The sequence below is a fragment of the Anoplopoma fimbria genome, chromosome 8 (assembly GCF_027596085.1).
Source record: "Anoplopoma fimbria isolate UVic2021 breed Golden Eagle Sablefish chromosome 8, Afim_UVic_2022, whole genome shotgun sequence".
Taxonomy (NCBI): domain Eukaryota; kingdom Metazoa; phylum Chordata; class Actinopteri; order Perciformes; family Anoplopomatidae; genus Anoplopoma; species Anoplopoma fimbria.
In genome coordinates this window covers 18,852,088-18,874,150 of record NC_072456.1, presented here as the reverse complement: position 1 = coordinate 18,874,150, position 22,063 = coordinate 18,852,088, and the positions used below count along the sequence as shown (strand labels likewise).

General features: G+C 38.0%; 2 protein-coding genes across 2 annotated transcripts; both read left to right on the top strand.

Annotated features, from left to right (window-relative positions):
- The first annotated feature begins 6,143 nt into the window (after positions 1-6,143).
- mibp (muscle-specific beta 1 integrin binding protein) lies at positions 6,144-10,032 on the top strand. The gene is made up of 8 exons (XM_054602341.1): positions 6,144-6,315; positions 7,214-7,304; positions 7,883-7,931; positions 8,144-8,318; positions 8,948-9,019; positions 9,170-9,276; positions 9,420-9,505; positions 9,746-10,032. Exons 1-7 carry the CDS (start codon positions 6,290-6,292, stop codon positions 9,503-9,505), a joined length of 606 nt encoding a protein of 201 aa, XP_054458316.1. The 5' UTR covers positions 6,144-6,289; the 3' UTR covers positions 9,746-10,032.
- A 5,912-nt stretch (positions 10,033-15,944) lies between these two features.
- Positions 15,945-19,470, top strand: loxl5a (lysyl oxidase-like 5a). Its single transcript, XM_054602997.1, has 6 exons — positions 15,945-16,869; positions 17,614-17,722; positions 18,394-18,531; positions 18,834-18,990; positions 19,125-19,220; positions 19,351-19,470. The coding sequence occupies exons 1-6, from the start codon at positions 15,945-15,947 to the stop codon at positions 19,468-19,470; spliced, it is 1,545 nt and encodes a 514-aa protein (XP_054458972.1).
- Positions 19,471-22,063: the final 2,593 nt, after the last annotated feature.

Here is a 22,063-nt window from a genome sequence, read left to right as displayed (position 1 = left end):
ATAAGATCATCCTCTCATACATTTATATTACTCATACAGAATTGCACTTGAAATGAACTGTGGTTTAAGCACTTAAATGGAATTAATTGGCTACAGACGAATGCCTTTAGATTCACAACCAATTGGGCATCAGCCTAAATGCCTACTATAACTCTCTGTATGCGTGTGTGTGTGTGTGTGTGTGTGTGTGTGTGTGTGTGTGTGTGTGTGTGTGTGTGTGTGTGTGTGTGTGTGTGTGTGTGTGTGTGTGTGTGTGTGTGTGTGTGTGTGTGTGTGTGTGTGTGTGTAGGATGGAGCAGGAGCACAGACAACAGGGTCAGCAGAAATCAGTCCCACAGGAGCCAATTAAAAAAACTGAGAGGTACTGGTCCAGCCTGGATTTTAAAATCATATTTATACATCGGACATTTAAATAGTTGGGACAGTAATTCTTTTTTGGTGTGTTGTCATCCCTCCAACTTTCTAATGGTTTTTTTCTCATTTTCAGGCCGAAGTCGATGTTTGTAGATCGAGAGTAATGAGAAGGACAACTTCGCAGGTGAAGGTATTTTAAACCACTGTTGTATCTCTTTTAGGAGCCCGATGTAGCTCTCTGTTTTGAAGTAGATTCACCACATAACTCTTTATATAGCCACACAGATCTATATGAAGTGGCCAATAATCACACATTCCAGTTTACTGTTTTTACATATTCCAGGACCAAAATCAGATAATGATTGAAGTCAAATATTTCAGTTTGTATGCTTTCTCTTCAAACCTTCTATCAAGTAAACAAAATGTAATTTATTCAATTAGATCGCCTTTCTTACATGCTTTTTTTTAAGCAATCGTGTATTTATCCATTGTTAAACAGTAGCCTAATTGTGTGAATTATTTCTTAAACAGAAATAATCAAACAGAATATTCAAGTATACCTTTAGCTGAGTAAATGAATGGGCATGTAGAGTATTTGACAAAGAAACAGGGTGCAACGATGGGTAAATATAATTATGTTTTCATTCATACACATTCATACACATTCATACAGATGATAATCCTCCATTGTCAGGGGCGATATCTATCTGTAGTTTGTGATGTCATGCACACCTTTATATTGATGCTTGCTTTATATTGAGACTTGTTTTTCAGGTTTTTAAAGTAGCCTCTCTGGAGTTTCATTTCCCTCTAGTTAGTTAGTTAGTTAGTTAGTTAGTTAGTTAGTTAGTTAGTTAGTTAGTTAGTTAGTTAGTTAGTTAGTTAATTAGTTAGAGGACAAGTGATGGATAAAAAAAGAATTTTCTTTAAATCTCCAGTAAGCAAAACTTATTTTAGAAGGGTGTATTTGAAGATTGTTGGTACTAAAGTAAATTTGTCTCTTAAAAGAACGAGACAAATACTAAGAACATGCAATTTAAGTTTATCAGTTTATTTAGATCATGATACATGAGTAACAAAAATGTTTTTATTGTCCTGTCATGCACAAGCATTTCCTTCTCTTTATGCAGTGTGTGACAGACGTTTGGAGAATGAACCTTTGGATTTGTACCCGTATGAAGAAGTGGGTCCAACAAGTCTACATATTCTTCCTTATTTCACCAACATCCATATGAAGATTTGTGCCGTGAAGATGGTGAACGCTCCGCCTCATTAACCCATTGTGTGAAACCCCTTCTTCCTCTCTTCCAGAGGGTTTCATATAGCAACTTAAAAAATGTACAAAGGAAGTCGCTGCAGGAAGTGTTTCATTATGGAAACTATTGCTGCGTTCATCGACTCATTAACCTGCTGTTTGGTGGGACCTGTTGTATAGCCCACATTGTAATATTACATCATCGTGATGCTCTGGAGGACCGGGACATTGACAGAAACTCACGCTCTATAATGTAACACAAAATGAACTGGAAGACTAAAGAAAGCCGACTGAGTTTGGTGATGTTGGGTAAAACAACGATGATACTCATGTTGTATCTTAGTTTAAGGGGTAAGCCCTTCAAAATTTTACAATTCTAATTTTTGTTAAAAAATTTAAAAATATATACAAAATTAACTGTAAAAAATTATAAATATTTCACCAACAAATTCTGAAAATAAGACAATTAGAGATTTCAGATTTTTGCCTGACATAACTGATGTGAACATGTGTTATATAATATTTAACACTGCAAGACCGAAGATGTCTAACAGCAACATTATTGATGTAGCAGATGCTGATCTTGGGTCAGTGTGTAACCACCAGACCAAACACACATTTATATTCATGCTGGTTCGTGTGAATATAATGTGTGTTAAATGTAAATAACAATGCATTAAATGCCTCTATCTTTATTTTTTTTGCCTCATACCAGCTGTATCTTAAGGCCTTCTCAAGCTCTCTCTTTTGCTGAAGTGGCATTTTGAATAATGTCCAAATGTACTAACATCTGTACTGTAACTTGTGTTAATGCTGTGCCTCAGTTGTCTTGCGTGTAGAACATTTGTGGCCTAAAAACCCCCATATGACAAAATCTTTGAGAACCATATATGTGTTGTAAAATAAAAAACTTGTTTATTTTGTGTAACATGTTCATGGCCACATCAATAGATGTCATAAAACATTAAAGACATGTGCTTTATATTAATATTTAGACTGCAATCATATTGCATACTGTATGACATGTATTAGACAAATATAATTCCAACCCACCATAGACAAAACATCTGCAATAATTTTGTATGAAAACGGCAATAATCAACACAGTAAACACACATTGTACATATGATTGCATAGTAATGTTATAAATTGTGCATATCTATAATTCCTGAACATTGGCTGTCAGTTTAGATTGAAAAAAAAACACATTTATGACCACTAACTTGATGAAGTATAATGGCCTCTGATGAAATGTTGTTATTTAATTTAGAATCATAATGTTTTTGTAGCTTATGTTAAGACTTAGTTTGTGATTTCAAATGTTTTTGTAAATGTCAGCAGAGCGACATCAACTTATGGTTTTAAGTGGTTGTTTCTGATGAACATTTGGGATGATATCAGCACATTTCTCAAACATCCTAATGCATTAGGGATCGGATGTTTTCTGGGGTTGCTTTGAATTTCTCTTGTCTTCCATCTTTTCGACTTGTAGCAGGAGGGCAGAGAAGTAAGAATTTTTATTTTTGTAAAGAACTGCATCGATTTTAATGCCTGCCTGCCTTTTTTGCACTATGTTATGTTTAGGTGGAGAAAAGTTCTCCTAAAGTATATTTTGTGTTGTTAAGTAGCATTGCTGATGGCATGAAGTTGTGTAGCTTTTAGTAAAGAATGAAAATGAAACGCTTCTTTGTTACAGAAAACTAGTCTCATGAAATGATCTTTTGCCTTTTTCAAGTTCAACTTTGCAATCATTTTAAGTTCTGTTTGGCTGTTTTCAAACCAGTAAACCAAACAAGTAGTTTCATCAAATATTGATCATCCCTGATGGAACAGCTCAGTTATTGCAGCTCGTCATTCTTTGTGTTTGAGGTTTGTTTGCACTGAGTGCCTATTTTTGCACCAAATGCTTTTTTTAAATCCAGAAAAAGTGACAGAATGTAAAGTGTAGCCTTTCCATTTGAAGTAATTATAGTTTATAGGTTTATTATATCAAATTTCACCCAGTATTTTAAGAAAGGTTTGAGTAGAAATGGTTGACATGACCAAAATGTTCGTTTTGACTATAAAAGCACAATATTTATATTGTTACAATTCATTTGCCTACCATTTGTCTGCAGTTAAATGTTTGCTCAGATTTAAATGGGAAAGATGATCTATCATATCATATCATATCATTGATATCAATTCTGCCTTGTACATATAACTGAATAAACTGTTCCTCCCAAAATCTGTTTTTCACAATTTCTGTGTACTCATCATTAATACTCTTCAGATACAGAGTTTGACCTGGAAAAACTAGACTTATAAACATACACTGTATGTGACTATGTTCCATTTTAGACCACTGTATGTTACAGAAACAAAATCTTAGTTAAGAGTCATTTTTTACCTGGATGTGTGAATAGGCAGCTCTTTGCTAACAAGTTTGTAATATTAATTCAAAAAGGTGATCTTATTTTAGTGATGTGTTTCCAACTTGTTTCAACCTCACCCAAGGGGCCAAAAAAATCTGTAAATGCAGGTTTCAGTAGCAAGCCTTTGAGTTCATGGTTAATATGGCATATATATTTGTATTTTTGGCAGTGCACAACAAAAACGTGCATGTTAAAATAAAAATCCACTTTATATTCTTGTGTTCTACTTGGCCTGCTTTCTAACTATTGTCCCCAATAATGTAACCAGTTGAAATTTTTAGCAATATACGCATCATGTGAGCACTGCAAAAAATTGTTTGGGAACCGCTACAGAACAGTACATCACCTGCATGCTGAGGATGTGCAGGTGCATGAGGACATCCCAAAATACCCCTTACTTTTCCAAAGAGACGTCACAGCTTCAGGGGGAGGTGCAAAATATCCGGACGGGGCTGTGATCAGGTTTGACATTAAGACTCCTGAGAAAAGTCTCTGTCTTTATTTGGAGTAAAGGAGTCCTATGATGTAACTGCAACCATAAGATAATCACGAGTCCCCCATCACACCCTTCTCCCTTACACACTACTGACCCAGAGAGAGACCCTGGCTGTTGACCCCTGACCCCTGAGAGAGGATTCACATTGCACATGGACGCATACACACAAATAGACGTGAATGTATACTACACCATGCTATTCTATACTATACTATACTTTACATCACTCTATTATAATATATACTATATACTAGTATTATACATTACTAAACTACAATTTTGAGGTATTTTTACAACACTTTTATGGTACTTTCTTTGGAGGTGTATAATCTTGAATGCAAAATTTACTTATGATAGACATTAATAATGATATGCAATGTATATTATATCAGACTACATTTATATTAAAATGTATTGTAATGCAAAGCTACTTCTTCTTAAAGATCTAATACCGGTTATGTTGACTGCATGGCCATAACTCAGTCAAGAGAAGAATAAGTGTTCTCATCTGTCCTCCTGTCAAAGACTAGAATGACCTACTTTATTTTTCTAATCTTTTAATTAACATTTATAGAAGCACTTCCTAAATGCCAGTATATAATATCTCTTACCCTACTTGGCTGGTAGGATCTGTGCTATAAATACAGTGGTGGGTAGTAGCTAAATACATTTACTCAAGACCTGTGCTTAAGTACAGTTTTCAAGTACTTTACTGCATTCTTTTTTATCTTATGTTACTTTAAACTCCTCCTTCACTACATTTCAGAGGCAAATATATTCACAAAACATGTGATCAGTAGCATATACAATATGATGCGGTGTTATAAATGTAACTATCTAAAAGTATATGAAGCTTTTTAATTAGCTCCACCAAAACCAGCTATAACCTTAAAGTGTGACTACTGTTTACATGATAATGGAAGGAATAATAAAGGTCTAGTAAAATAAAGATACACTAACACTAACAGGACCCATTCTGACAAAACAAATACTTTGACATTTCATGCTTTTAGTACATTTGGCTGATAATACTTTTGTACTTTTACTTGAAGGGCATTTAGAAAGTAGAGCTTTTACTTGTAAATTAGTATTTTCTATATTGTGGTATATTTAAACACATTTTTTAATACCTCTTCCTCCACTAAAAAAAAATCCCATTATGTGAATAGAGTTATACAATTATGAGGGCTTGCTGTTAAAGTATTTGTATTACCTTAATAACTTTATGTATAGATTATTGATTTATATATTAATTAAAAAATATTTTAATATTTTTTTCCTCACTGATTTGTCTTAGCGCTGTTAGCTCACTTATTTAACCACCGTCAAATGAATGTATCAATAGGACACCATTAATGGTAGTTTTCCACTGTGGGTCATCAGGTGGATTAACGGCTGAACGGAACAGTACGAGCTGCTGATCAGCGCTGTGTTGGACAGGAGCAGGTGCAGGGAAATATGTAAATATGTGAAAGTTTACGGGCGGTGATTGGCTGATGGCAGGCGCTATCTGGGCCCTGATTGGCTGCGGCGAAGAGGCACGTAGCGCCAGTGAGGAAGAGTACGAGCACGTCCGAGCAGCATGCTTGCGTCAGTAGTGACGCAATACGACGCCGGTCGGATATAAATTGCAGTGCTTTGCGCGCTCAGTCAATGGAGCAGTAGTAAGCATTTTATTTGTTGGATTTTTATCCTCGATTAAGTATAAAAAATACTCTTGACTGTTTCTTCAGCTGACGTTGAGCAGGACTGTCGAGAAGAGCAGAAAAGATGAAATACATTATAGGAATTGGCGGGTGAGTTTATTAATTGTTTTAATATTTTTATTATTTGCAAACATTTTGCTTGTAGTGTTAATGTTACATTTAAAGCTTTTTATATCTAAATCATTTCAAGTTATTGCTTAACTATCTGATAGTTGTTTGCAGACTGTTGACTTAAATTGTATAGTATATATATATATATATATATATATATAGTATATGTATATATAGATATAGTATAAGTGTTCATGGAGGTATATAAAGTAACACTAGGGCTCTGGATAAAGTTATTAAAGTTCATAAAGGGAAACTTAAATGGACGTTGTCCTTAAGTCAGCATGTTTTATCAGCTGCCCGCCAGAAAGTGTTAAAGCTGTCTCCGGTCGTGTCCGGTGCGGCTGGTTTGTTGTCATAGATCGAGCGGGACATTTGAAATTCACCGGGAGACTCAATTCAAAAGTGGAGGGAGATTTAACATGAGTATTGTCCCAGACAGAAATCAGTTTAATGTTATGTTCATCACTTGTGTATAAAGCTTTATGTTAGGAAATGACACACTTTTTAATCCATGTTATATCAGCTTTTTTATGTAAACAGAGCATGTGCTTTTTATTCAGCACCTTTTGTTTACTATAGCAGGTCACCTTTTAATCACACACACACATTTAACTGTTTAAGCACACACACACACACACACATTTAACTGTGTTTCAAGCAAATGTGGCTTTTTGCCCTGTGTACCAAATTCACTACACTTTGAGTAACAATACCATGTAAACAAATGGCACCATGTGTCTTTTGGCGGAAATGTTTAATGGCTGCTTTTTTTGTTTCCTAATCAAAATATTTTAGTTTTAAATCAGAACTGTAGCTGACGAGATATTATTAATGTGCATTTTTTTTTAATCACGTTTTTCCTTTTTGTTTACAGAGTCACTAACGGTGGTAAAACCACCCTGACAAACAAGTTGATCAAGACTCTGCCCAACTGCTGTGTTGTGCACCAAGATGACTTTTTCAAGGTGAGTTTAAGCAAATGGATGAGTGTTGTTTGCCTGTTTTTTTTATTGATTAATTCAGCATTGCATGTCAGAAAAGTAGTAAGTGCTGCAAAGTAACCTCCCACACCCACACTATGTCCCCCATAGTAGATATGGAAATGGGATTCATGTCTTTTGAGCATAGTTTCTTTACCTGCTTGTCTCTTCTTACTGCTTTAGTCATGATTTTGCTGCATTGTGTCCTTTTGAATTTCCTCAGATACCTGTGATAGACATATAACTAACATTAAATCAATCAACTTTGCATTACTTAACCAAGAATATGGCCAGATGCAGCTATTTTCAACTTAATTTCCATTAGCACTTTCACTATATATAGTATTGAATATCCCTCTTTTCTCCAATTTCATTACAGCTGTGTAATTTTATTTTTTTAATTACTTGCTTAGTTTTGTGCTTACCCTTGGCTATGCGCCTTTGCTTTTTCTTCTGTGTGTGCACTTCTTTAACCATAGTACTCTGGCATGTGAGTAGAATCTGCGTCTTGTGTTCAGAGCTGTGAGGTTGCAGCAATGTTTTATTGGTGAATGTTATTTCAGAAACCCGATCAGATAGAAGTCGGGGAGGACGGCTTTAGACAATGGGATGGTAAGACTTCACCAAAGACTGCATATGACTTATTGTTTACACTTTAGTGTCATATACCTCTCCCTCCAACATCACATAGACTGCACAACATTAAGCTGATATCCTTTAGTAACACATTTCCTTTTTTTTTTTTAAATTCCTGACTAATGTCTACTCTTATTCACTATCTATCCTTTCCATCTGCTTCCTTTTCTATCAAACTTGCTTTATAGTGATAACAGCTATGGACATGGAAGCCATGACCAACACAGTAAAAGGCTGGATCGAGAACCCAGTGAAGTTTGCCCGTTCCCATGGAGTCCCTCTGTCTTCTAAACCCGACGTGGCCAACCCAGACGACCAGACCCACATTCTGATCGTGGAAGGCTTCCTGCTCTACAACTATCCGTAAATTGATATTCATTTACTTGGTTTAACGTGTGTGCGTGCGTGTGTGTGTGTGTGTGTGTGTGTGTGTGTGTGCGTGCGCCGTCCGTCCGTCCATCCTTTGACCTATGAAGCAGTTTAATAAAAGGACATGTGGTTTGTGCAAATGATAATAATACTTGCTCTAAAACAACAATGTAACTTTAACATTGTGCAAATTCTCTGGGAAATTGTGTTGTGTTTTTGAATCTGGCTCTAAATTAATCAAATCTCTCCTTTTGATCACCTTCGCATGACATCATTTTTAGTGAATGGTAACATTCTGTTAAATGCAAATTCTGAGAAATGTATGACAACAAAGATTAGATGTGTTATTTCTGTGATGTCACGTGTTCATTTTGCATGCTTACTGTTACATATACACGGACCCCTTTTGGGCGGGTCCTGCAGTAAAAGATAAGGGTTTCAGCAGAATGAGGCTCTCTGAGTTGTCCTTAAAGCCGACTGCTGGTTGGTTGTCACTGTGTCCTAGGGATGAATATCAAGCACTCTGCAGAGATGTAGATAAGAGACAGTATGAGCACTTACATGACTGTCCTTTTCTCTAGTTTATCGGAAAACTTCAATGGTCTTGTTCATCTCCCCTCTAGGCCTCTGCTGGATGTTTTCGACAAGAGCTATTACATCACGATTCCCTACGAGGAGTGCAAGAGAAGGAGAAGGTGAGCATTTACAAAAAATGATGTTATGTGTTTACTTTTTCTACATTCATTGTCACATTTACACTTTTCTAGTAAATTACTTCAGCTGTTTTCCCCCATAATTCTTTCATGGCGAGTGGACGTTCCCTAAATGTTTGTTATTACTTTCAGTACAAGACAGTATACTGTCCCCGACCCCCCCGGCCTGTTTGATGGCCATGTGTGGCCGATGTACCTGAAGCACAGGAGAGAGATGGAGAGCTGCGGATTGAATATCGGTATGTTGCCTGTCTTTTTTTCTATATACATATTTGCAAAAGCTTGTGGAAATTAAGTGTAATCTTTTTTTTAAATGGTAATGTATTATTTTTAAGTATGATTTTATAAACTAATTAACTGGTCAACTTTTAAACTGTTGCAGAGTGCCTTGATGGTTTGAAGTCTAAAGAGGAGATCTACAACAGAGTGTATGAGGACATTCAGAACAATCTGCTCAATCGTTTATAGGTAAGAAGAAGGATTGATATTGATATTGATATTGATATTGATATTGATATTGATATTGATATTGATAAGGACATATTGCACTGTTTCCAATTTGAGTGTCTGATATCCTAGATTGAAAAATCTGCCTCATTTTGGGGCCGCTTCATTCTTTTTCTTTTCTGCTAAAAGTATTCTGCTTTTGGAAAAAACTAAATGCTTATTTTCTAAAATAAAGTTGATGTTTTTTTGTCTTTCTTGCAGCAGGAAGACTCCTCTCCATCCCTGTACAGAACTTGTAAATAGTACCAAGGATTCATTTTTGTGAAGTTTTTCTAATTTTATTCTTTGTTTGTGAATTAAACAAAGCAATGTTAATTTATCATTGTCTTTTTTTTATCATCTTTAGATGAATTTATGTTTAAGTGATTATTGAACCAGAACATTACTATGTTACTGTTATTTTAAACCACTGACTTGTACTGGACCATTTGTTGCATTCTCCTACAAATAAATGCATTGGTTACTGTTGATATACAGAACATCATGAATCTCTATTGTCTTGTTGTCATAAAATACATTTAGCAGTTGATATAGTTATATGTGTTGGTTTTTATGAACTTGCAATATAATAAAGAGCTCCCCAATTTATTTATCTCACTTAGACATTACATATTGCCTTAATTATTGTAAATACTGATAAACATGACTTAGTAGTTGTTTGGACTGTTTAATCTTGTTGCATGTGAATTGAAGTATTTTTACAATATAACTTGGCTATTTCAATTTAGAGAAGATTAGTCACTCCATCTGATATTTTTTTATTTGGGGTGCCTTTATTGATTATATCAGAGGGCAAATGAACGCCGCTTTAACTTAGTGTACCGTTGATTTGTGTCCTGAGCTTGGCTCTGCATGGTTTAGTTGAAATATACTTTTTCATTTCGTTACCTTTTTCAAAAGACATACACGCTGTGCAAAGGGACAATTTCAGGATGCATGGACATTTATTTGCTACAATGGCACTTTTTTTATTTTCCCTCTCTTCTTTGGCTTTGTTTTTGGGGTTAGGTGTTTGTTTCCTGGTTGTATTTGTATATATGTACTAAAAGAAAATAAATTACATTATCTTTTAAAAAGAATAGATAGCTTTGAGACTTTTCTTATCAACTATCTTCCCTCAATGGAAAACACAATGCTACCTAAGTATTCATTTAGTGTGGGTTGTCCATTCTCATCCGAGACCTGGGATCAGGACGCAATGGTCTCCAACCCGGGGTTTTGCACCCCCAGCCAATCTGGATCTGGGCATAGTAAACATAATCTAACTGATAAGACATTTAATAACTTTAATGTAATTATCTGAATCTGGCGTATAAAAAATCCCTGTGAACTACATCCAAGTTGAGCTATTTTTGCTTGCATCTATTTTAGAAACAGGAAAAGCTCTGTACGACATCTTAATTTGTCCTCCTGCGCTTTTTCAACACAGTGGCTCTGAAGGTAGATGCATGAGTAGGTCATATACGAACTACAAGATTCAGGCTTACACACTAGATTTACATCAGACCAGGCGCGTGCCTACATTGTGTATGTTTCGATGCGTATAAATAGGCCAGAGTAATTTCTCATTTCCCCTGAGGGAATACCTTATCTTGCCACAGAGTTAGTGTGAGCAGCTCATCATACCACAGCTAAATAAAGAACGGGTCAGGTAGGTGCATGTATTCTGGGGCAATGTCCTTGTCATCTCCAAAGTCTGTTGAATACCAATGTATTTTATAAGAGGAATAAAAGGACAATTTGGACGTCCAAATCAATCTGACAGGAAAAGTGATTTGGGTCATTTTTGAGTCAGAGTTGTGTAAACTCTTAGTTATAAAGCAGCAGAGAGCAGAACTTCAGGTTCCTGTAAATTGAGCTAAGTAGAGCTTGTAGTGCAAAGATATGTTCTTCATTTTATTGACACGTATTAAAATAACAACCAGTCTTCCCATTCCTAATGACATCAGCTGTAGGTACGTGTGACCTGTTATGTGTGTGTCCTGTGGAAATTGAGTGACAAGGTGATTGTTGTGACGCTCTAGCAGGTGGATGTGGAATAAACCACACTGGCCTGGACTCCCGGTGCTAAAAATGACATCAGTATGTGTGACGACTGTCAAAGCACGCACACATAAGGGTGTGTTCATCAAGGGCATTTATGAAACAAAGAAAACAGACAAAAGATGACAATATCTCTGTGTTTTCAGGTATGCAAACAACTTGCCTTTCAAATTCTTGACTCAAAAAATAAAAAAATGTTTACGTCAACTTAGTTGACTTTATGTTAGCAAAACCATTGATGAAAAAACATGAAGAATTGCATTGATTGCAGGGCCGTGAGACTTCCTCATTAGATAGACTACTTCAGAAAACACAGGTTGCAGCAACTATCAGCGACACAGGCGTTTGTGGGGTTAATGAATTAACAAATTAATCAATAATCTCTATATACATTGCGCTTTCAGAAGTTGAAAGGGTTCAGTACATTCACATGGTTTGAGTCTAGTGATTTACATGTTTTTTATGTTTAGTTATACTTGGGATTGTTTTAATATTTAATATATTTAATCCAAGACTAACTAGGTAAAGGGCCAGATGTGTCCCGCGTCCACCTGTCTGGCTGTTAACCCTTCCTGACAGGTGGACTGGGGACTCAGTTGTCTGTTTTGATGGATTTAATTTGTTTGTGCTCCAGTTATTGTTGCAGTTGGGCGGTTTGTTAGGTACAGCGCCCTGCATGAAAGACACTAATCCTGTCGGTTAATGGTAAACGGCTGGTTAACGACAGTTTGCTTTATAGGGTGGGCCTCTATAAAGTCAGTAATATAACATGACTCTCCAGTCTGTCCTGCACTGCTCTTTGTTCCCAATATTTTTCATCACTGCTGACAAAGAAAGAAAAAATTGTGTCATAAATTAACTCAAATAACCGCCCTTAATATATCTTATAAATTGTTGCTTTTTATAATGTCAACTAAATTGTTTTAAAAGGCCCCATTTTAATAAAAACAACAACTAAACCCAGGCACCAGTGACAGTGAGCTGCTGAGGAATGAGGAAAGTGTTCTCTTGTTAGCTGATCTGTAGCTGTCTTTCAGGGTAAATGTCTTTCCCAATTGAGACCGCAGGTTCACAAAGAGCTAAGTTTTGAATGCAATATTCATAAACACAACATTAGTGAATTCAGTTAACTGCAACTTTAGTTTGCCCATGAATAACAAAACAAATTGAACTGGGCCTTTAAACCAAAGAAAATCGTCCTTTAAATAAACTTGGTTTGATGATAACCTTAAGTCATTAAGTCATTTGTCCATCTGTGGGATTTCTCCACAGTTTAAAGTAACTTCCAAGTGTCTGATGACCCTAAGGAAAACTTTTCAACGTAAACTGTCCGAGTCTTATGAGTCAGAGTGCACTCTCTAAACATATCAGAGGGAGTCTCTCCAAGACTTCTCTACTGTAATACTTCCTGTTTATATTAGTAACTGCACTCAAAGCTGCTGGTTCATTTTTAGTAAGGGATGGGAATGGGTGAAACGAAATATTTGACTAAGTTATTACTAAAAACAGAAATAGAAGAATCATGTTAAAACATACGTTAGAACTTTATCAATTTTAACCCTATTTGTTCAACTGGGTTAATTTCCATTATTTGCACATTCCACAGGCTGTCAAAATGCAGCTAAGTATAAAGGAGGCTACAATATTTCCTTCTGAAATGGAGTGGAGGAGAACTGTGAAAAACTAAAGTGAAGTAGAGGACGAGTACTTAAAAAATTGTAGCCTACAGATTAAGAATATTGTTACTGCAAGTAGCAGCCGACTGGCGATCACAGTTATTTCGGGAATTTGACTTTTTCTTCACTTTTTCCACCATGTTTCCCGATTTCCTGGATATATCTGAACATTTTAAACAAATAAGCTTCTTGATAAACTTTGATAACTACTTTAATCTCCAAATAAACTTTAAATGAAACTAAAGCCAGTGTTCATTGACGGTGTTGGATGGCTGGGGGTTTAAATCATGTGTGTCAACGAGTTAGGGACAGAGCAGTATCACTGGCCGGACAGATCTCAAGGGCTTACACTGTGAGAGACCACCCGACAGGCTGGAGGAATGACATCCATCCGGTTACAGCCTGCATGAGCCAAATACACCCTGTGATCATGTCCCACAACATACACACACACACACACACACACAGACACCTACCATGCTCCTATTTCTCACACTCACTCACAGATTTATACTTGCAGAGATTGCTGAAAGGCCCCGAGTGCTTGCCAGGGTGTGTGAGTATATTTAGAGGAGGGTTCTTGTAGTGGTGGTGCAGATACAGGAGGTTCTATACATTCTGACCTCCGCTAATCCAGAGTATGCTGGTTACTTTCATCACCGTGCACTTGTGACTGGCACCACGCTACTGGCTACCAGTCTGTCCACACGTCCAGGCAACCAGAATAGCTGAGCCACAAGATGAATGAGACAGAATAAAGGCAAAGTTGACGGCCTCTCACCTACTGCGATCTTCAACCTCATTACCGTGTGTATATATGTTGAAAATTAACATAGTTAAATAAAAATGCACCAAATAAGCCTGAACTGCCTGTGACTGTCTTCTGGTGGAGGTAGTTTTCTTTGTTTTTTTTCTGTTATTGTTCAAGAGTTTTGCTTGATCCCTTCAGGCCTTCACAGTTGGCATGTTCAAGAAGAATAATGGCTGTCCATAGAAAAACACTTCACATCCCTGTAAAGAACAATATTAGGGATAGTTGGTTCATTACAGCAGCTCGTAACTTGAATGATGACTTGTTGACCTGTCATCCAACAAGATCAGGACTGAGTCTCATGTGTCTTTTTCTTTGTTTCTTACCCATAAATACAAGTTTCTCAACTGTACATTTTTAGTATTTATATTTCAACAATCACAAACTTGAAAAAAATTGAACAGTCTGGCAAAGTTTTGATTTTACTGTTTCATAAACATTGACAAACACTAGAGACCAGACTTTACTCTTGAAATTGCCCCTCCTGCAGAAGGCCTTAATGTGTTGGTAGAGAGTGGCGCACATAGATCATCAAATGTAAAGTGCTCCCATGGGTGTCTCATCTATTACACAATAGGGATATATATATAAATGGTCTGCAGCCAAATGAAGATGTCAATAAGTGCTTTAGAACTCTACAGTGTTTAGGACTATATATATATATAAGCCTGACCTGACTTTGAAGTATGTCACACAGCTTATGATATAAATTGCAGACATGCTTTGGGAGAGAACATGAATAAATAAATACACACTGTAGGACTTGTATACGTTTACAAGGGTTTGAAGGTTCATTGAGAGAGACTCATGACTACAAATTAGTTTGAACTACAGCATGAAGTAAAATTTCTAATCACTTTATTCTCATATGTGTATTTTCTCCAATGGAAGCTGAATAAACTGACAACTAAGGGATAACTTCAAAAGTCAAGAGACTTTGATAAAAAAAAAAAAAATAGACTTTCAGTGAGGGTCCACTGCCATCGTGTGGTGAAAAGGTCTACCTGGCCTCAGAGTGGGGATTCAACAGGTTCATTACAGCCCTAAAGTCATTACACTCCCAATACTGCCAGTCCCTAATGTAGCTTAGGCACGAATCACTTCAGATATTAAGATGCATCATTTATTTCCCGGGACCTTCATTGCACCGTTGGGTCCAGGACTATTTGAGAAGCACTGCTTACTGCGTTTTAAATGTGTTCAGTGATGCATTTTCAGCCCATGTTAAAATCACAATGAAGTGCTGTTTATTTTTGCACAAATGAATAGATACACAAACATATCAGAGATAGATAAAAATCCCATTGCAGGAAGAGGCAGAAAGAAGCCTCCACCTATATAATATTAAAATATCACAATATTATTGAGAACATAAAATGAATAAACATAAAATATGACTACGTAATATTGTCGACAACGTATTTGTACTACCTTGCACCTCCATGAATATTTTCTGTTTTAGGATAGCTAGAGTATTTGTAATCTTAATAGGAATCAAAGCTAACAACTCGGACTTTATGATGAATAGTTCCTCTTCTTCTTTGTCTTCTTCTTCTGAATATCACCGCCTGCTGTTTTGTTTGTTGATAACAGGCTTCGACCCGTCCGGTTAACGGTGGTGAAATGGTTAAACTGAGACACGAGAGAAACTGTAAATGTGAAAAGGCATTTTTTTTCTTTTTCTGAAAGTAACTCACATTACAAAAAAAAAAAGGTGAAGACGTCTTCACAGGCAGTCTCTCTCAGTGGTGATGTTGTGCGTAATTGCGTGACGGAGTCGAGTGTACTCCAAACACCAGCCCATCACCCAGGTCAAAACCAAAGTTTCAGTGTTGGACCTCTTCACATAGAGACACCTTCACACTGAGCCATGGAGAAGCTACAGCTTGTGTCCATCTGCCTACTGGGTGCTTTGGTGTGTTTTGGTGCCGGTCAGCACCTTCCACGCGTCCGTGTCGTCCCGTGGAGACACAGGATTCAGTGGGAGAACAACGGCCAGGTGTACAGTTTACTGAGCACTGGGACTCAGTATCGCTCACCTGTGCAGAGCAGAGGAAGCACTCAGTTCGCATTGACGACTAAAAACAGCTTTGACCGACTTCACCCTACTGTTGCACTCAGGGGATCCAGCAGAACCACACATGGAGACCTCCAGGACGCAGCCGGGGGCCACTCTCAACAAAACGAACTAAGCCAATTGGATGAGTCGGTTCTTGGTGTTGATGCGGGTCAGTATTTACTCGCCCAGTCCCCACCGCTCCCCGACACCACCCGAGAGGCTGTGGTTGTCCGTTCACAACAGGCACCATCCAACCACAGCGATGGTGCTTACACCTCCATCCAGGAGTTATCTGGCAGTGGAGTCCTGCGAGGAGGCCGGAGTACACCTGGAGATGGCTCACACCGGGCCACAGCGTCTCCGGTAAGAGCATCGGACTTTACGCACAGTCGAGCTGGCAGGATGAGATCTGACAGCTCAGAGGCTGAGGATAGCGGGAATACACGTCTCATCCAGCAGCAAACACATGCAGGAGACGCTCTCCAGTCATTGACCAGAATTACACCGGAGCCAAATGTCTCTCCCACAGCGCTGACCAGCAACGCCGTAGAAATACACTTTCCTCGCCCGAGGCCGGATGCAACAGGGACTACGGACACGGACGACCCACGGGATCCGCACAGTATTCATCACAGGAACTCAGTTTTCTATAATATTTACCCACCAGACCGCAGGAACAGGATCCCTGTGCGACCTCCACCAGGACCGGGCTATGGCACCAGGTTCTTCCACAACGGTGAGGCGGACAGGAGACATTATAACTAAAGTGTAGCCTATAAAAAGTAAAGAAATCAAGATATGTCTTTATTGATGACACCCTGAACTCATAGTCTGAATAATGAACTAGCCCTGTGAAGCACTGATTGTTGCAATGCTGAGGCACAGATGCCTCATGCTCATTTTTCCAAATGTAAATCCCCTTTTTTAATGCAGTTTTAATGGGAGTGAGAGTTAATGCCCCCTTACGACAAAATGAATATCTCCAGTATGAAAGCCTCTGAGCAAAATAGAAATGAAATGGCTGATTGATAGATCGGGAGTCATTAGTCCAGTAGTTTGGCAGCAGTGGTGCAGAGTAAAAGTCAATAATCTGTATTCTAATAAAGTATTTAATATCAAATGTACTCAAAGTAATATTACTTGATTAACAATGATGATTGTTTAATTTACTATATTCTAAAAAATATAAAATCAGTTAATATAAATAGATTGTTTTACTTGTATAGTGGGATACCCCATGTAATGTTCTGATGATCTATGCATGACAATTAAAATCACCACATACATTTCTGTTGATTAGGCCACATCAATAGTTTTCTTCTGATTTCCTTGGAGAATATCAAAGTTTACACCTCTTTTCCAGAGGAGAGAGAAGGTTTGAAGCCCCCCATTAAAAGTCTTAAAGAACAGTTAAATTCTGTTTGAATCAGTGCATGTATTTACATTATTTTTAAGTTTTGGTTTGTTTGTTTTTCTGCAGGTCTCCCAGACTTGGTTCCCGACCCATACTACATCCAAGCTGCCTCTTATATTCAGAGAGTGCAGATGTACGCACTTCGCTGTGCTGCTGAAGAAAACTGTCTTTCCAGGTACACTTATTTATTTGACTTTACATGGAATTGATCCATCATTCGAGTCCAGACCAATAAAATCATTTAATGAGTAAAGATACGAGTAGATGATTCTTGTATTGGCCTTTTGTCCTTAACTGACATTTAGTTCTGCACATGCTCTCTTCAGTGCGATAAAAAGTCAATCAATGCGCTATAGACTTCTAAAGAAATAGTGATAATCATTTAGGTTTCCTCTGAGGTTACCACTTTAGGATGTGTGTTGGCCTCAGTCCCGTTTGGAAGCGATATAGCTGAGTGACATAGAGGCTGGACACAAACCTGGCAGCCACCTGAGATTCTCTCCTCTGATCTGAGCAGCCACTTCAAGCTCTGAAGTGAAAGGCAAAGGATTCCTGAGGTGAATCAAAAAGAAATGCTGAGGCAAGTCCAGAAAACAGCCCCGTCGCTTCCACAGCAATGCACCATTATGTTAGCTGGAGAAGGAGTTCAGTGTGCAGTCAAGTGTGTGTGTGTGTGTGTGTGTGTGTATGGAGGATATGTGATGAAACAACAAATAAAAAGGTGATGCAAGTCAACCCCAGCTGTGCGCTCAGTGATTTGTGTCCTCCTATGTGTCATTTCAACCCATTGTGAAGATACTGGAGTTTAACTTGGCTCATTACATTCCTGTTTCCTTTTTATTTCAGGTCTGCGAATCATCCCAGTGTGAGGGACCTGGACTACAGAGTCCTGCTGCGGTTCCCACAGCGAGTGAAGAACCAAGGAACAGCGGACTTCCTCCCAGTGAAGCCCAGACATGAGTGGGAATGGCACAGCTGTCACCAGTGAGTTCAGTGGTATTATATCAAAAAAATCACAAAATCACAATTTGCTCCTGATGGAACAATGCTCTATTTGATCATCGAAGAGCCACCCCAGCAGTTGTTCCTTTCTTGGTGCTGATATGTATGTATATGATCAAACAATATATTTGATGTAAAAAGGAAGAAATCATTATATGAGTAACTTGTTCCATTTTGGCCAATGCAGCATCAATATGAGCTGATAATGACTACAGAAATTATGATTTCCACAACACATTTTCAGTAAAGCTCTCATTTTGGTCCGTCTCTCCGTTTGTCTGCAGGCATTACCACAGTATGGAAGCTTTTAGTAATTACGACTTGTTGGACATCTCCACTGGACAGAAGGTCGCGGAGGGACACAAGGCCAGTTTCTGTCTGGAGGACACGTCCTGTGACCCCGGGGTGCGACGGCGCTTCGCCTGCACCGCTCACACACAGGTTGGTCTTCCTGGTCTAAGACATATTTTTACTTTTCCACTGATCCATCCATTGATCTATTATTTTACTTATTAGATGATGCTTCATTGCTGTAAGATGAAGCCAAGAGTAATGCATTTGGCTTTTTTTCTTAGGGGCTCGGTCCTGGTTGCTACGACACGTATCATGCCAACATCGACTGCCAGTGGATCGACATCACGGACGTACCCCCTGGAAACTACATACTCAAGGTTGGGAGTAAATGAAATCGGACCTGATGAATAAAAACAGATTAATTATTAAATTCACAACAGCATGTTTTCAAATAACTGGAATCAAATGGAATATCTACATTTCATAGCTGTTTGTTCTGTTTCTCAGGTGACAGTGAACCCCTCTCAGATGGTTCAGGAGTCTGATTTCTCCAACAATGAGGTGCGCTGTGACATCAGGTACACAGGAAGCTACGTCCAGGCAACAAACTGCAGGATCACTGTGTAAGTCAGTCTGCTGTTCTCACTCCTTTTAGCTGAGATCAGACGTCCAAAAGGGGAAAAGCTGATCTCGGATATCTTTTCTTTGATTCCACAGAAGCTGACCTGACTGAAGACAAACCTTTTCCCACAGAAACTTATACTTAATTCCTTTTTGTTTGTTGCTCTTAATGTGCAGTGGGTACTCTGTTGTGCCGCTGTTTTACTTCAAAATGTTTTCTAATCTGTTCCTATTTATGTGATATGATAGACTGTTGCTACAGCCAGACTGGCTAGATGTTAACTTATGTATGAATAACCATTTTTAGAGACTCTTCTGTTAGCTGTTTTTGTGTAGTAAACTTGAGGAACGTGTGTTAGTGTGATTCATAAATATAAAGAAGTCATTCAAGCTGTGTAAATTCACTCAGTTACACTGTATGACTGAATAGGTGCTTATTTTGAGTGGTGCTTTTCTCCCCTAAAAATTCATTAGCAATTTGTATTTTCGTAGAAGACGATCATCTGTTTAATATTGACAATTTATGGGAGTAAAAGACTTAAAAGTGCTGTTAAAATCTTAAATCCAAATACTCTAATGCATTTCGAGCAGAATGGCTTGTATGATTTTGTGCACTTTTGTGTAAATTTCCAGTTTCCACTGTTCTTTTTCAATCTAGTGAAAGGGTATTTGATTGTTTGAAAGGTGTAATGAATTTATTATGTTTCATAATTAAGTTTGGGTTCTTTTTGGAAACAAAGGTACCATTGAAGACTGATGCCTTACTTAAAAAAAAGAAAAATCTGAATAGTCACTACTGATGGGATAATTTGAACAAATATTTAACGACATTCAGTCATTCCACTAACCATTTACCATTACTTCATCACTTATTATTTCACACAAGCTGAAGGCCATTAGAGTGAGGAGTGGTACATTTCTTAAATGCTTTTTGGAATAACACACCTCGGAGAAATACCTGAAATGATTCCACTTTGCACGTTTACGTCCCTCGGAAATAGCAACAACACTTCACACAACACCAGCCTGTTGGGTGTTTGTCATGTTGTGTTACAGTAGATGAGTGATGGAGAAAACATTTATTCGCCTGGCAACAACTCTGTGTGAGGTGTCTGAGAACGCTCTGTTTACACTTTGTCACCAGATTTATTAGGGACACTGTCTGGCTGGGATGTGGAAATGAGTGAATACTCAATACAACAATTTTTTTAACACAATTCATTCTTTTTGCAATTTTTTCAATGGCGCTCTTTGCTGTCCAGCACAAATATATTCCTTCATGGTTTTGTAATGTTAAACATAGAGCGTGAAGGTGGAGGGTTTTTAGAGCTTTTGACTGTATTGACTTGTAAAGTCTTTATATAGTCATTATAAAGTGGGAGATCTCAACAACTTTTATGCAAAATCTTACAGTTCCAGGATGTTCATGAGATGAATATGCAGGCAGGTGGGAGCTGAGGTCATAGAGTGCATTTTCTCTGCTGCAGCATCTGTTGCTGTTCCAGAGCAGCTCACCCACTGACTCACTTTCACAGTCCGTCTTATGGCAACATCAGTGCCACAGCAGGTCACCAACATCTCTACTCCCCTCTCAAGGTAATGGAAGGAGCCTGCTGTCTGCTTCTCAGATGCCGTGGATGTCAGTCCTCATTTTGCTGGGCTGATGATCTCCATCTGTTCATTCACACATCTGTGAATAAGAAAACCAGAAGAAAGTTTTAGAGAATTCATTACATTAGTGTATATTCAGATCTGGAACACACTTATACTGTGGTGAAGGATACATAAGCATTAACATCAAAAATGATTCACTTCAACTATAAATGTACTGGTTCTGCAGCATAATGCCTCCTGTCACAGATATATTAGAATGTATAACATACTCAAAGTATTAATACTGTATAAGAAGCATTGGTGGTTTGGTTCTGTAGTTCCTAACCATCGGTCTTATTTGGTATTATATCATATGTTTATTGTTGGTGTAATATTAATCTGAAAAGTGTAACTGTTGTTATATCTGTTGCTGAAAAATAAAAAATACAATACCTATATTAACCCACTTTCTCCTCTCTCATGCACAACCTACACTACTGATTCCTCCGACCTCCAGTCTTCATGTGTTTATTTGACCTTTTCTGTGTTTTTAATTAATCTCAGTTTATAAATTTATTTGTTTAATTTTTGAAGAACGATGTGTCTCAAACTTTGTCATGGCCTCACAAGTCAGATTGTGACACCCCGTAACTGTACTTGGTGACTTTCCATTGCTGTTAAGATAAAGGTGCATGGATGCAAAAGATGCAAAGAAAGAAGAAAGTATCCGAGATGAGGAAAGTCTCAGTGTATGTATGTATGTAGGCTGCAGATATCCACATCACACTGGGATTGAGATCTATTTTATAACGCCAGATTTCACTCGTCCTCTTACCCAAATATAGTGTCTCTGTGGAGCCCAAACCATCTTTGGTCAGAGAGCCACTGATGTGAATTTGAGTGTGACGGAGGGTCAGGCCAGAGCCTCCTCTGCTGCTCCAGATGCTGTTTGCTCAGGGCAGGTCGATGTGTTGAGCCCGCGGGGTGTGCAGGATGGGCAGAGCTG